The sequence below is a fragment of the Hyaena hyaena genome, unplaced genomic scaffold, assembly GCF_003009895.1.
Source record: "Hyaena hyaena isolate Hyena2069 unplaced genomic scaffold, ASM300989v1 scaffold_1551, whole genome shotgun sequence".
In the NCBI taxonomy this organism is placed as follows: Eukaryota; Metazoa; Chordata; class Mammalia; order Carnivora; family Hyaenidae; genus Hyaena; species Hyaena hyaena.
In genome coordinates, this window is record NW_024082186.1 from 56,329 (window position 1) to 71,126 (window position 14,798).

Genomic DNA, 14,798 nt, shown 5'->3' on the forward strand with positions numbered 1-14,798 from the left:
TCCCACCAATAGTGTAGGAGGGTGCCCATTTCTCCACATCCTCACCAGCCTCTAGAGTCTCCTGATTTGTTCATTTTAGCCACTCTGTGTCTGTGTTCATTTTAGCCACACTCTGTGTCTGTTGGCAATCTGGATGTCTTTGGACAAGTGTCTGTTCATCTCTTCTGCCCATTTCTTCACTGGATTATTTGTTTTTCAGGTGTAGAATTTGATGAGTTCCTTATAGATATTGGATACTAACCCTTTATCTGATATGTCATTTACAACTATCTTTTCCCATTCCGTCAGTTGCCTATTAGTTTTATTGATTGTTTCCTTTGCCATGCAGAAATTTTTTTATCTTGATGAGGTCCCAGTAGTTCATTTTTGCTCTTGATTCCCTTGCCTTTGGGGATGTGTCAAGTAAGAAATTGCTGCAGTTGAGGTCAAGGAGGTTGTTTCCTGATTTCTCTTCTAGGGTTTTGATGGTTTCCTGTCTCACATTCAGGTCCTTTATCCATTTTGACTTTATTTTTGTGTATAGTGTGAGGGTGTGAGAAAATGATCTAGTTTCATTCTTCTGCATGTTGCTGTCCAGTTCTCCCAGCACCATCTGTTAAAGAAGCTTTCTTTTTTCCATTGGATACTCTTTCCCGCTTTGTCAAAGATTAGTTGGCCATACATTTGTGGGTCCAGTTCTGAGTTCTCTATTCTATTCCACTGGTCTATGTGTCTGTTTTTGTGCCAGTACCATACTGTCTTGATGACTACAGTCTAAGCTTCATTTTAAACATGTGTAAAATGGGGATTATAATACTTCATGGTGGTGTTAGAACTTGGAATAATCAATTCCTGGTATTTTATAAGTGGAGCATAGATAGAGGATTTAGAAATTTCCTATCCTATAGACAAAACAGTAAAGAAAGAAGGGCTATTAGATATTCAGGAAAAGTATTCATCAGCTTCTTTAAGTAGTTTTATCCTAACAGTCTTGGCAACCGGAGTTCTGCGGTGAGTCGTAACAATTCAGTGGTTGAGGTTCTTGACAATTCAAGGATCCCCTGAGCAACTAGCAGAAGATTGCTAATTTCCTCAGTTTTCAAATGTTGAATAATGATTCAGTCATCTTTGCAATCAAGATTTATTAAGCATTCCAATGATGTTTCTTGCAGAGGTAAGAAATACAGCATACACTGTAAAGTGGCCATTGGACAGTTCCTCTTGAGTTTTCTCATCTAGAGAATAAAATAAGAATATAAATAAACACACAGTGGGTAGAATAGACATACTCTTTCCCCTAGAGTCGTAGAGAGAAAATTAATTTTCACAGTTATATGACAAATCTAAAAAAATCTAAAAAAACTCTATTTTTTTCTATTTCATTAGAATATCATCAACTACTTACAGCTTAAGAAACTTAAGACTTCTAAATTAGATATATCCTTTGGGAATTAAACCACTAAGGACAATGAAGACTTTAAAAACTAACAACCACTTTTGGGGAGAAAACCTTTTTTTTCCAGTTGTGTTCATTGTTATTTTAAAAGCACATCATGTAGTGAGTTCCTCAGTTTCTCTTTGGTCTTTATCTACCTGATGATTTTAAATGTCCATAAAGATGAATATTAATGGTTGCTATACTTCGCAAGTTAGACATGTAATGGTTGATTTTGCTTCAAAGTAACTTACTTCTTTGTAGTATTAAGTTACTCTAATTTCCTACCTCCCTGCCTTTTATTTTCCTCTGGAGAAAACCCTTCCAGGGCATGACCTAATGAATTCTGGTTCAGATTTCCAAATGAATTTGAACCAAAGTGATTCTATAATTTGGTTGAGGGAACCTTCATTAAATACCCGAACAAGGGAATTTTTACTATTGCATACCAGACTAAAGTACATTTCTTGACATATTGAAATTGAACTTCAGCATTTATGAGAATATAAATTGCAGCAACACATTGTAACTGTCATGAGTCCAGTAGAGCCTTAGGTCAAGGGTTTTTACTTTCTCTGTAACCCCATTAAAAATAGCAGTGTTTCTAATTATTTTTCCTTTAAAAATTAGAAAAATATGTCCTGCTCTCCAGAGAGATGTTATCTTCAGTTATTCCTATAATTTATATGGTTGCATGGGGTATGTCTTTATAGTTTTTATTTGCACTTCACCAAAGTGCAAATTCAAATTTATAGGCTAGTTCAGCCTTCTCTTTTAAAACCTATATGTGATTTTCTAATTGAGAGCATTAATTTTTGTTTGTGATCTGTATTCCTGATCTCTTTGCCATCTTCTTACCCCAAAATCATCCCTAATCCCACCAGTTTGAGTATTTATTTAATTTATATTCAGTATAATTAACCTACAGTGTTATATTGGTTTCAAGTGTACAATACAATGATTAAACATTTCTATATATTACTCATTGCTCTTCATGGTAACTGTACTCTTAATCCTCATCTTTTTTACCCATCTCCCTACACAGCTTCCCTCTGGCAACCACCAGTTTCTTCTTTGTATTTAAGAGTCTATGGAGGGGGTGGCCTGGGTGGTTCAGGTGGTTAAGTGTCCCACTCTCTTGGTTTTTGTCTCAGGTCATGATCTCATGTTTTGTGAGTTTGAGCCACCACTCACAGCTCTCCACTGACAGTGCAGAACATGCTTGGGATTCTCTCTCTCCTTCTCTCTCTGCCTTTCCCCCTGCACATACTCTTTCTCTCTGTCAAGATAAATAAATAAACATTTAATAAAAGAGTCTGTGAGGGGTTGTCTTACCTCTTTTTTTCTTTGTTTTGTTTCTTAAATTCCATGTATGAGTGAAATCATATGGTATTCATCTTTCTCACTCTGACTTCTTTCACTTGGCATTATACTGTCTAGGTCCATCCATGTTGCTGCAAATAGCAAGGTCTCATTCATTTTTATGACTGAGTATTATTCCATTACATTCCATCGGAAGTTTCTGAACAGTTTTCAGACAGACTACTCCAGTTTAACTTCAGACCCCAAGCTATTTATTACTATTGTATTGTTTACATTGTAGGTGTGCTATGTGCATCATCTGAAGTTGAACTTGACATTCATCTATAACATTAATTTGAATATGGTCACCGGATTACAGTGTGATGGCAAGAGCTTATAGCTCTCATTACCTATCACCTTTAAGGGTTTTCTGAAACAACATTGCATGCTTGAAAAACATACAGTGCTTTGATGGCTAATTGGCCGAGCTTCCTTAGGACCCTGACATTTGATTTCTTCTCCTAACCTGCTGGCTGAATCTAGGGGTCTCCTATGAATTGCAAGAATAGACAAAGCATAAACTTCTCAGCAAATTTCAGTGTATCTTATTGTATAAGTCAACTGCGCCACTCATGGTATTCGGTGTTAGTCAAGATGAAATGGCTATTTGAAGAATATGGGAACTACAGAATTCTCTATAGGCTGGAGAACATAGCTTGAATCAGCTAGACAAGGTAGCCCCAGAAAGGTTAAGAAGTAGGACATCCAATAGCAACTGTTTATAGGAGGAGTCTGACCAAGAGATTGCTTATTGCTTCCACACTGGTAGTGAAGAATTCTAGCCATTCTTCACCTTCTGTCTCTCATTCAGAAACAAAAGTCCTGAGCAAGAACACGCAGTTAGCTGAGACTATGTCATATGCCCACCCTGGTACAGAGAGCCGGGAGAGGAAGAATCTGGACTTTATTTTTTTTCTGTAGGCTACACATAATGGTTGGTTCCCCTCCAAAATAGGAAAGAACATGTATTTCTTTTTTTTTTATTTTTTTTATTTTTTTATTTATTTCTAGGAGAGAGAGAGACAGCGCGAGCAGGGGAGGGTCAGAGAGAGAGGGAGTCACAGACTGAAACAGGCTCCAGGCTCTGAGCTGGCAGTCAGCACAGAGCCCGACGCGGGGCTCGAACCCACAAACCGCGAGATCATGACCTAAGCGAAAGTCGGACGCTTAACAGACTAAGCCACCCAGGCGCCCCAAGAACATGTGTTTCTAGATAGATATAGAACTTTATGGACATTTTGTTTTTAAAAACTTAAGATTTTTCTCGGACATCATGTTAAAGATAGAGAATTCCAACCCACTAACATTATCTGTGTTAGATTAGAAAAGCAGAATAACATTTCTAATCCCTAATATGTAAATTTACACTAATAATACCTACTGAATAGGATTATGTTGAAATACTATTTATAATGCCTTAAAGACAATAAGTACATTGCCTGCATTCAATTTAATGTACTTTTTCTGCTTAAGCAACTTAAAGTTTGATAGGTATGATTGTAATATTTTAAAAGGTTAATATTATCTTGCTGCATAATGATTCTGTTCACCTCTCTGCAATTTTAAAATAAATGATAATCATTTGATTTTTTTAATCTTTAACAGGCAGGCTAGCCTCAATGAAGCAGCCGAGAAGTATTATGATTTGGCGGCCAGACTGAGACCAAATGTAAGTACTTTGCTAATGAGAAATGTTACTCAAAGGGATAGATTCACAGCATGTGATAGCTTTAGATATAGAAGTCTCATGATGCTGGGCCTTTTCTCTCTGATTTCTTATTCCGAATACTCACTAAGTGGCTACTTCAATAATCACATCTGCCAGTCTACAGCCTCTTTCTTTCTGCAGAGGCACAAATTGCTATTTTCTATCCTGTGTAAAGCACCATACAGTTTTATCATTCAAATACAGGTTTTAACATTATTAAATAGTTGGCATCTAGTTTGCTTTTAAAATTAGTTCCTTGTAAGTGTTTCTGCTGGGGTGTTTAATACCTAAGGACTACCTAACATCATAAGTTTTTTGGTTTTTTTTTTTATCTTTACATACACTCAAACCTTAAGCCATGCCTCTTTTCAATTCCATGGTCCTCATTTCTAATAACTGTGCTTGTCAATGTTATCAAGTATGTTTTTATTAGAATTTTTCCCTGAGTAGTCACACTTCCATAAAGTGGGATGGATATAAATTAGATCATTACTATTGAAATAGAGTAACCATTTATGAGGAAATAAGAACTGGTTTTATATCTGTCTTCCAAGCCCTTTTTTATTCGCCGCACCTCAATGACCTCTAGCACATCGCTTTTATTCTCATACACCCTGCTCTGCATCACCCTCCAACACTAAAATCTTCTCCCCTTACTCTCCAGATCTAGACTGTCTATTGAGAAATGTAATTTTGAAACAGTAATGAAAGTGTGTGTGTGATGTGACTACAAATAGTGAGATAAGTCTCATTTTTATACAGTAACTCATCCGTTGGGCAAACAGCTATAGAGTGCCTGCTTTGTGATAGGATACAGAGATTTGATTTCATTCCTTAAAAGACTACATAATGTAGCAGAGAAGATGGAACATAATCAACTAGTTGAAATACAGTGTGGCAATTCCTAAGCAGAGGGATATACATTCCTGTGGGAGCACAGAAGAGGAGGATTAATGTTCCCTGAATGCTACCCACAGGGGGAGTAGCTTTTTTTTTTTTTTTTGCAGCCACATGTAATCTTAGCCCTCAATGTCCATGTCCCCATTTTTATTAATTATGAAGTACTTCAAGAATCAGTGAGCTGTTTGCAACAGGAAGGAAATAATTAATAGTTATAATGGTAAGAACAATAACAGCTGAAATTTGTTAAACACTGATTATGTGTCAGGCATCGTGTTAATACTGCATTCATTTCTCACAACAACCCACAGATACTTCTGTGGTCCCCATTCTGCTGACACTCAAAGAAATTAATAACTCAGTATCACAGCTGATAAGTGGGATCCCATTATAACCCAGGTTGCTCTGTGCCTAAGAAAAAGCTTGCTGGAAAAATGCAGTTATATCTTAGGTAATGCAAACCAAAAGACTAGGAAACAAAAAAAATAATGATTTTCTCACTTATGTAGTCAGTAAACATTAACTGAGTACCTGTTAGTGCCAAGCACTATTTCAGGCACTGAAATTACAGCAATGTACAAAATTGACCAGAGTTCCTGCCCATTAGGAGCTTATAATATAGTCTGAGGAGATGAAGCAGAAGAATAAGTAAAGTATATATGGCATCACATAGCGATAAGTGCTTTGGGGAAAAATGGAGCAAGAAAAGAGAGTTAGGAGGTACAGGGAGAGATAGGCAGGAGGCATATCTTTGTGAATGCCTGAGATGCTGTCATCATTATTACTTTTTAATGTTTATTTATTTTTGAGAGAGACACAGAGTGTGAGCAGGGAAGGGGCAGAGAAAGAGAGGGAGACATAGAATCCAAAGCAGGCTACAGGCTATGAGCTGTCAGCACAGAGCGCTTCATGGGGCTCAAACTCCCGAACCTTGAGATCTTGACTGAGCCCAAGTCAGCTGCTTAACCAGCTGAGCCACCCAGGTGTTCCTGTATAGCATTTCTAAGGGTTAAATATGAAATATTTAATTATTATAACTTCAATTGAAGATGAGAATCAGGGCTTTGTTTTTCTTTTTTTGTTGTTGTTCCCTTCATTATAATGAATATAATGCCCACAGTATACATAAAAATGATGATGTTAAGTTTAACCTTTACTCATTGAGTATCAGTCACCTTTATTTCTGTTAAGTAGTTGATCAAATGGTCTTCTTCAGCACATTATAATGGATTAATGAGTAAAGAGCTATCTGAGATATCTGACCTGACCTAAAAAAATGAAAAAGATGCTGAGGCATCCCAGATTTAAGCCAGACTTATGAACTTGTTTATTTTAAATGGCCAGCCAAATCATAAAATCAATATTTAATCTCCCAACTTAAAGCCATTTTTCCTGAAACCCCAAAAAGTTTCTTCATGAACATGCTGCAGACTGTTTTTGAAAAATGCATTTATTCAAATGCTACTTCCTTTATCTGGTAGCAATAAAGTAAGTATTTTATGGATTTGGATAGAATAGGAAGTTCAGATTTAACATTAAGCAAATGATGTTACAGCTGTAGATCAACAGATGTGGTCTTTCCCTAATCTGTTTTATGAATTGTGTTTTGGTTTTCTGTATATAATCTAAGTAAGATGCCACTATGGCAAGACTGATAAAACAAAGACATTGGCAATAATATATACGTTTGTGTTCTGAACCAAGGAGACCTATTAAAACAATGGTCCATATATATAATGATTTATTAGCAGTTAGCATCTGATCCAAATTAAAGCATCCATCTAACATTTATCTTGATCATAGCTGTTATTCTCTTTGTCCTGAAAACATTCTATGTTATTTCTGTGCTTTAACTTAATAAATTTCAGTTCCCTGCTTATAAGAGGACATGGTAAACAGACCTCCATTCCCCTTCTCTATAAGTGGTTTCACTGTCTTTTCCATTTTTCTTGTCTACACAGTAATCTAATCTTATTTTTCAAAGGGCATTTTCTTCTGTTGTTTGAATGTCCAACTATAACAATCAGTAGCTATATGTGGGGGATCCTGTGAGTGTTTTAGCAATGCTCATGTCCTGATTGTACAAAGTAAAATATGGAGCTGCAGCCCTGTGTCCTGCCACTTACTATCATCATATTAAAAAGGTTGTTATTTTTGTGGGATATTTTTCTCTCTTAATAAAATACCTATTCCATTTCTTCAGTATGTCCCGTGATGAATGTCTTTATTCCTTTCTAGTCTACAAAAGCCATATTTTTTTTCCCTACAATTTCCTTTAAAATTGTTAACTGACTTCTTGGGATATTTTATGTACAAAAAATTCCAGTGATAAAATTATAAACTAATAAAAGGCTAATTAGCAGGCATGCATTATTTTAAGTGTTAAATTATGATATTGTCTCTTCATCACATATTCAGTGCATTGTCATTTACTAGTGTGTACAGTTACACTTATTACCAAAATGGCACCATTAAATTTAATCCTATTTATTTGATTTTGGGGGAGGTAGGAGGGAATAATCTAATATTAAGCCTCATACTACATTAAAACATTTTTATAATGGGAAACTCTTTACCCAAATTGCCATTTTAATTTTTTCCACTCTTAGTTTTTCATTTGTGTAAATAAAACTGATCTCTGTGTGGAGGTTACTTTAAAAAGACAAACTTCTGTCTTCTCTCTCACTTCTGCACATTAAAAAAAATGCTGACTCTTGAAGACTAGAGGGAACATTTAAATGAAATAGTTTTGTTCCTCCTGTGGGAATTAAGCCAAATTATGCATTAACTTACGAATTTTTAATTTTTTTTCTAATGTGAAGAATGGGGAATTTGCATAGTACAAAGTCACCCACTTGTACTTAGCTTTTAGCAAACTCTAGAAGTTAGAAAGAGGCAATTACTAATGATCAGGCCTAAATATCTTGTATTTTTTCTGGATGTAATTTTGGTCTGAATTAATTTGTTTTTTATCAAGTTCCAGCTTTGTGTAAGACGATGCCAAATGCAGTGGCATTTCAGTTACGAAAATTTAACCCTGACGTTGAGAAATATTGTCTCATGTTGGGAGGAAATGGAGGAGAGAACACTTGGACCCAAATCTTCACAATTCAGGGCAGTATATAATGCTGTATAATAAGTACTTTGTGAGTGATATAAGGCAGTCCTAGGGAAGTGTTCCGGAGAGAAAAATTACTTTCATCTGTACTGCTCCTAGAAGGTATTGAGTGAGAGTAGGAAACTTAGAGAATCCTGAAATGATAGGATGTTTAGAGGCAAAGATTTTAGCAGGAGGAGGAGAAGAAAGAGAATGTGCATGAATATTCTACCTGGCAGGTAGAGGCATATGCATGAATAAGGACATGGAGCTGAGAAAACATGAACTAGGTGCAAGAAATAGTAAGCCCAGGGTTGGGGGCAGAGAGGAAGAATGGGGGAAGATAGAACTGGAAATGAAGATAAAACCAGATGAAAAGTGTTGAATATCATATCAAGAATTAGGAGTTTGTATTCCAGAGTTATGTTGAACAGGATGACATAATGAAAGTGATAATTTAGGATAGCCATTTATATGATGTAATGAAGAATGTGGGTTGCATTTGGAAAAGTAGAGTTGAAAGATGCCACTTTTGGAAAGACACTAAAAAAGTCATTGTAAAAGTTTAAGCAGAAGGTATAATCCAAAAGTACAGAAACACAGTGGAATGGAAAAGAATATGCAGGAGAAATAAGTAGATTATTTGATAGCATGTGAGTAGGAAAATTAGTTGGCCCAATGAATGTTCCAAAATTTTGAATATAGGTAGCTTGGAAGAAGGAAAGATAAATACCCCGAACAGAAATATGGTAGTCAGAGGAGTGTGTGTATTTCAAGAAAAAATTTGGACCCAGCAGATTCTGAGCAAGAAGTAGAATATTATAATTGTCCATGGGACACTCCTATCAAGTAGGCAGTTGGGGGAAAGGCCACAGTTAGAATTAGAGATGTGGGAGTCATTTGCAGAAAAGAGATAATGCCAAAGAGGTTGTTAAGATGAGGAAAAGATGTACAAAAGTAGAAAAAGGAGACAATTTCAAATCCCTGGGAATCTCTACATTTGGAATGTAGAATAAGGAAGACACGAGACCGTGACAGAACATAGAAATCAGATTTAGTGGGTAATTTTCAATGCTGCTAAAGGTAAAGGAAAACAAAGACTAAGAATGCCCACTGATTTCAGAGAATAAGATGCCATTGGCTTTCAGGTACAGTTTTGTTCAAGTGATATAGGCAGAAGTTTGTAATGTGTTAACAGAATGGAGGATTGAAAACAGAGTAAAATTATTCTGGAAGTAAGTTTGGAGGTAAATCAAAGAGACGGGGAAATACCAAAAAATATTAAGCATATATTTATTAAATATTAAAGGTAAGTGGTGAGATGTGTGTGTGTTTAAATATTAGAGATTAAAAATGTGTCCAAGTAGAGGATAGAGCAAAGGAAATATCAAAGATCTTCAAAGATTATTTTCTCCCCCAGGACTGAAGAGAAAGTAAACTGAAGATATAAAAGCAGGGGTGAGGGGTGGGGAGACCCAATTTAGAAACAAAGAAAGCATAAGCTTAGGTAATAAATCACTTCTATCAGTTATTGCTTGTCTGCTGATCCTATGGAAAGAGAATTTGAGGTCAAAGACCTGTGGGCGCTGATGTGCTGAGGCGCACAGTAGGTAGTAATTGATATAGGTCTGGCATATCTACATGTGATAAATGCGTTATTATAAAATCAAAGCCATTATCCATTTGGGCTTTTTAGCAATGATTATATGTCAAAAGATAAAATGAGAAATATGGGATTCAAAGAAATGAGCTTAATACATAAGAGAGTTGTAGTTGTGTTATAAGATGGTCAACATATTCTACAATTTGTACTTTCAATTACTTTCAATTTGGACTTCCTTTTTTATGGTAAATGTGGAGAGGCAAGAGGGAAGGTAAGAGGAGATGGATATTCAGTAAAAATAACTGCTAAGGCTGGGATTGGGAGGAGTGCAGATTAAGAATTAATTATTTGAACTGTAATGGTGGAAGAGAGAGAAAATGTTTCAAGTTATAGTTGGTGACTGATGAAAAAGTTATTCTTCCACCCTCTTAGAACAAAAGACCAAGAAATTAAGTTAAACAGGACAGATTCAGATTTGACCATATAAGGGATTTTGTGGGGAGGAAATTACTGAGATGGTCCTTTTGTTGGGGAAAAAATGGGGGGGGTGGTAATAATAATTTGTCTGTGAAGCAGTTAAACCACATTTCTGCTTGTAAATGGAGGAAGAACCATATGGCCTCTTCCAAAAGTTTCCACAAGCTTCTGTGATGTGGTAAAATTATATACCATGTGTCTCCTGACTTTCAGACATTAATAATATATGGATCCCAGAATCACCAGATTGACTTCATGAGTAAAATGTGTTTTTATATTGCACATATATTTCCCACTCTCACTGGTTATTCCAGCTTCAACTACCTCTCTATATTTATAGCTAGAAAAAGGAATGAGGTAAGTTGATAAATCCAGAATAAACTGGTTTCAATCAAGAGAGAAAGTGCCATTAGTTTCCCCCCACATTTTACCTGGTTTTATTAAATGGGCCCAGAGCTATCAGTAAAATGAGACTGTTGTTTATTCACAGGTATGCAATTAAGTCAACAAACCCTTATTCTGCTTCAGTTCATAAACAGCCTCCATCACATTGATATGTATATTTATGCACACATCAGGAGAAATAAGATATCTAAATCTTGTCTAATTTCACATAGATGCTCACTTTCCCTAATAGCTTCAGTAACACCAGGATCAGTTTTAGTCTTGTCCCACCTGTGTCTGTCTTCAAACTCCTTTCCACTGTAGATTTTCTTCCCAAATTATTTAGACGGTGCAGCTGTTTTCACCTCACAAGTTAACCAAAGTCTAGTTTTGGTGCATTTACCTCTGTCTGCTTACATGGTAGTCTGTTTTTTATACTTCTGGTTTGGATAGGTTAGATAAACCAGAAAAAAATGTAGTTCTGAAATGGTTGCTACTTTTTTTCTGTTTATTATCTTATGTAAATCTTCATGCTTAGAAGATAAAGATGGTTAGTTACAATGCACTTGTTTATTAACTGTTGACATGGGATAGTTTTCACCTGGGTCATATAGTTGGGCTAATGTAAGCTGTATTTACAGGTTTTCCATACTTGGGGCATTGTTATTCATCACAGTCCGCTTGCAGTCATCTTTAAACATTACTTTTTTGAATGTGTGTATATGCACTGTGTGTGTGTTTCAGAATCACAACCAGAAAAGGATGGGCGTGGGGGAGGTGTGAGGCATGGACAGGAACTTAAGCGGCCATTGCCTATGAAGAAAATCAGCTTGAGTGCTTTAGGTTGAGGAACATCAAAACCTTTGGGAAATTCCATTTAATTATGTTCTCTGATTCCAAGCATGTTTATTTTTACTCACATTTCTTTGTGGGGTCTCCTTTGCATGGATTTATAACTATAATTGTTTGAATTGTGAGACCACACACTAAAATTGAGTTTAGTTCCTTCTCCAGAGTAACTGGATTCCTGGGGTTTTTGAAGAAAACGCAGCTAATCTAACCACACTGGGCCACATTCATACCTGGGAGTATCAGCTAGGTGGGCTGAGACGCACCACCATCAGAGGGATCTGCCCTTCCCCCACCCCACTCACCACATTCTTCATATCCCCTTTGGTAGCTGGTTTCACCCATTTGTATTATCCTTTTAGGCATTTATGTTTCTGCTCCTTGGCTGGTCCAATGGGGCTATGTTTTTCTAAATATAAACTGAAACATTAACCAAAAGCTGTGTTTATGTGTGAACCTGTATTCCCTACCTCTGCTAATGTTCCTGTAACATTTCACCTCCTTTTTTGTTTCCTTATTTTTCCCCTATTCCTAACTCCTTCATATCTGGCAGAACTCTTCCTTATATCTGCAGGTAAAATTATATTATACTTTGCCCTATAGATAAGTAAAAGTTGTACAGATTCTGAAAAATTAGTGAATTGGTAGATTGACTTCTCCTAAAAGTCCTATGTCCTTGTTAAGGAAAAAAAATTACTGACACTTTTATTTTAAAAGGTAAGCAAGGCTAAGATTGTGATTCTTGCCAAGACTATCACAATGAGGGGAAGATCAGGTTCCACCTCAAATACAGTAAAGACGCGGGCTATATAGCCAACAAACATGGAGGGTAAGACTTGATCAGATGTCAAGGGTGGAGAGATTCTCCCTAAATGAACTTAGGAGGATTTTTACTATAGCTGGGCTAGGCAAGCCTCAGACAAGGCCCAAGGATGAGACCTAGTCAAAAAGAGGGCTCAGAAGAACCTATCTATTTTGGTCAAGGAGAGTTGTTTTCATCATGGATGACATTATTCTCCCAGACCTACTTGTATAAATGCTGAATTTCCTATCACTGGATCATATCAGAATCAAGAGCTTCTTTTTATCACTTGAGAAGAATTTATTTAAATATCTTGCTGTAACATAATCTTTACTAAGAAGCGCTGGAATAGAGCTGAAAAGATTCACATCTTTAAGGGGGGGGGGATGTGTATGATACACAGTTTTTCAGTTCTTTGTCTTATAATCAACTACTATTTTCTTGAATAGCATGTGCCAACAAATGGTTACTGCGATACTCAAAAGAGTTTTAGAAGATATCCTGAGCCTGCATTGTGGTTATATCAAAAATTAAAACTGTTGAGAATAGGAGATTTATATTTGACCAGTTCTCATTGTTCTTCTCTGGTTTTCATCTCCAGTTTTTGTTTGTTTGTTTGTTTTCACTTTCTTCACTGATCTCCACTGAAATAACACCCAGAAATGCAGCTTTGGAAGCATGCACATTTTCTTTTTGAAGAATAAATGGCAAGTTAAAGAGAGCAAATGTCTTGTCATTAGAGATCTCATGACAAGAGTTTGAAATGGTCACTCAGTGATTAAATTGGTTTCATCTGAGAAGTGACTTGCTCAGTTTAGGAATGCTGAATTTAACCAACTGTGTTTTTGAAGGTGTGGTATGACAGATGTCAACAAGTTCTAAAATGGATGTGAAACATTATTACTACTACGTTCATTTCTTTTCTCTTATTGCTCAATTAAAGCACTCTATCCTTATCTACTTAAGTATTTTATCAAGAAAACTGAGGGGTGCCTAGGTGTCTCAGTAGGTCAAGCATCTGACTCTTGATTTCAGCTCAGGTCATGATCTCGCAGTCACGAGATTGAGCCCCACTTTGGGGTCTGCACTGACCAAGGAGCCACCTTGGGATTCTCTTTCGCCCTCTGTCTCTCAGCCCCTTCCCTGCTCATGCTCGCACTCTCTCCCTCTCTCTCAAAATAAATAAACATTAGAAAAAGAGAGACAGCTGAATCTTCTCTATGGAATCTATCCTTGTGCTAGTTTATTTCTTGATTCCATGTATAATTTTCATTGGTTGTTTATGTAATACTAATAAACCCACTAAAACACCTGAAAATCCTCAACATATATTATGACTTAGTTTCCTGTGAGACAAATTATTTCTCTTAAATATATACAGTGTATTTTCCACTATAATTCCAGAAACCAATGAAGGTTTTCACTTTTTCTTAACAAGGTTCAGCTATCTTTTCCGAAAGGATTATACTATTTGTTAAATTTGTGTAATCCTAGGTTATTTCTGTTTCACTGGCTGTGCTTTCACTTGTAACCACAACTGTGCCATCAGACTGTCAGGAAATCAGACCTGCAGTAATAACTAAATCCATAACATAGGTTGATACATCTTCATGCATGATTAGTTGCATTATTAAAATGATTCCAAACATTACAAAAGAAATATTTGGAAAAATAACAGTATGAAACTAATAAAAGACCATAGGATTTTTAACACATATTTCTATAGGTCACTACTTAAATTCAAAATACATGGACATCATTTTAATTTAATTTTCTTATGGAGAAAGAGATTTGTATCAAGAATTTATAACTTCTTGGGGCACCTGGGTGGCTCAGTAGGTTAAGCGTCTGACTTTGGCTCAGGTCATGATCTTATGGTTCGTGAGTTCAAGCCCCGCATTGGGCTCTGTGCCGACAGCTCGGAGCCTGGAGCCTGCTTTGGATTCTGTGTCTCCCTCTCTCCTCCTTCTCAACTTGCAGTCTGTCTCTCTTTCAAAAATAAATAAACACTATACAAATGTTTAAAAAAAAGAATTTATAACTTCTTGGGGCACCTGGGTGGCTTAGTTAATCATCAGATTCTTGATTTTGGCTCAGGTCATGATCTCGCTGTCAGCATGGAGCCTGCTTGAGATTCTCTCTCTCTCTTCCTCTCTCTCTGCCCCTCCCCCACTCATGTGCCCACATGTGTGCCTGCTCTCT

General features: G+C 36.4%; 1 protein-coding gene across 1 annotated transcript in view; it reads left to right on the forward strand.

Moving 5' to 3' along the window:
* LOC120226007 (protein O-mannosyl-transferase TMTC2-like) overlaps nucleotides 1–14,798 on the forward strand; it is a 115,133-nt gene that overhangs the window by 51,657 nt on the left and 48,678 nt on the right. Inside the window, exon 4 of the mRNA XM_039224197.1 lies at nucleotides 4,382–4,445. Within this exon, the coding sequence (XP_039080128.1) occupies nucleotides 4,382–4,445 (64 nt within the window). The remainder of the gene's footprint in view (nucleotides 1–4,381; nucleotides 4,446–14,798) is intronic.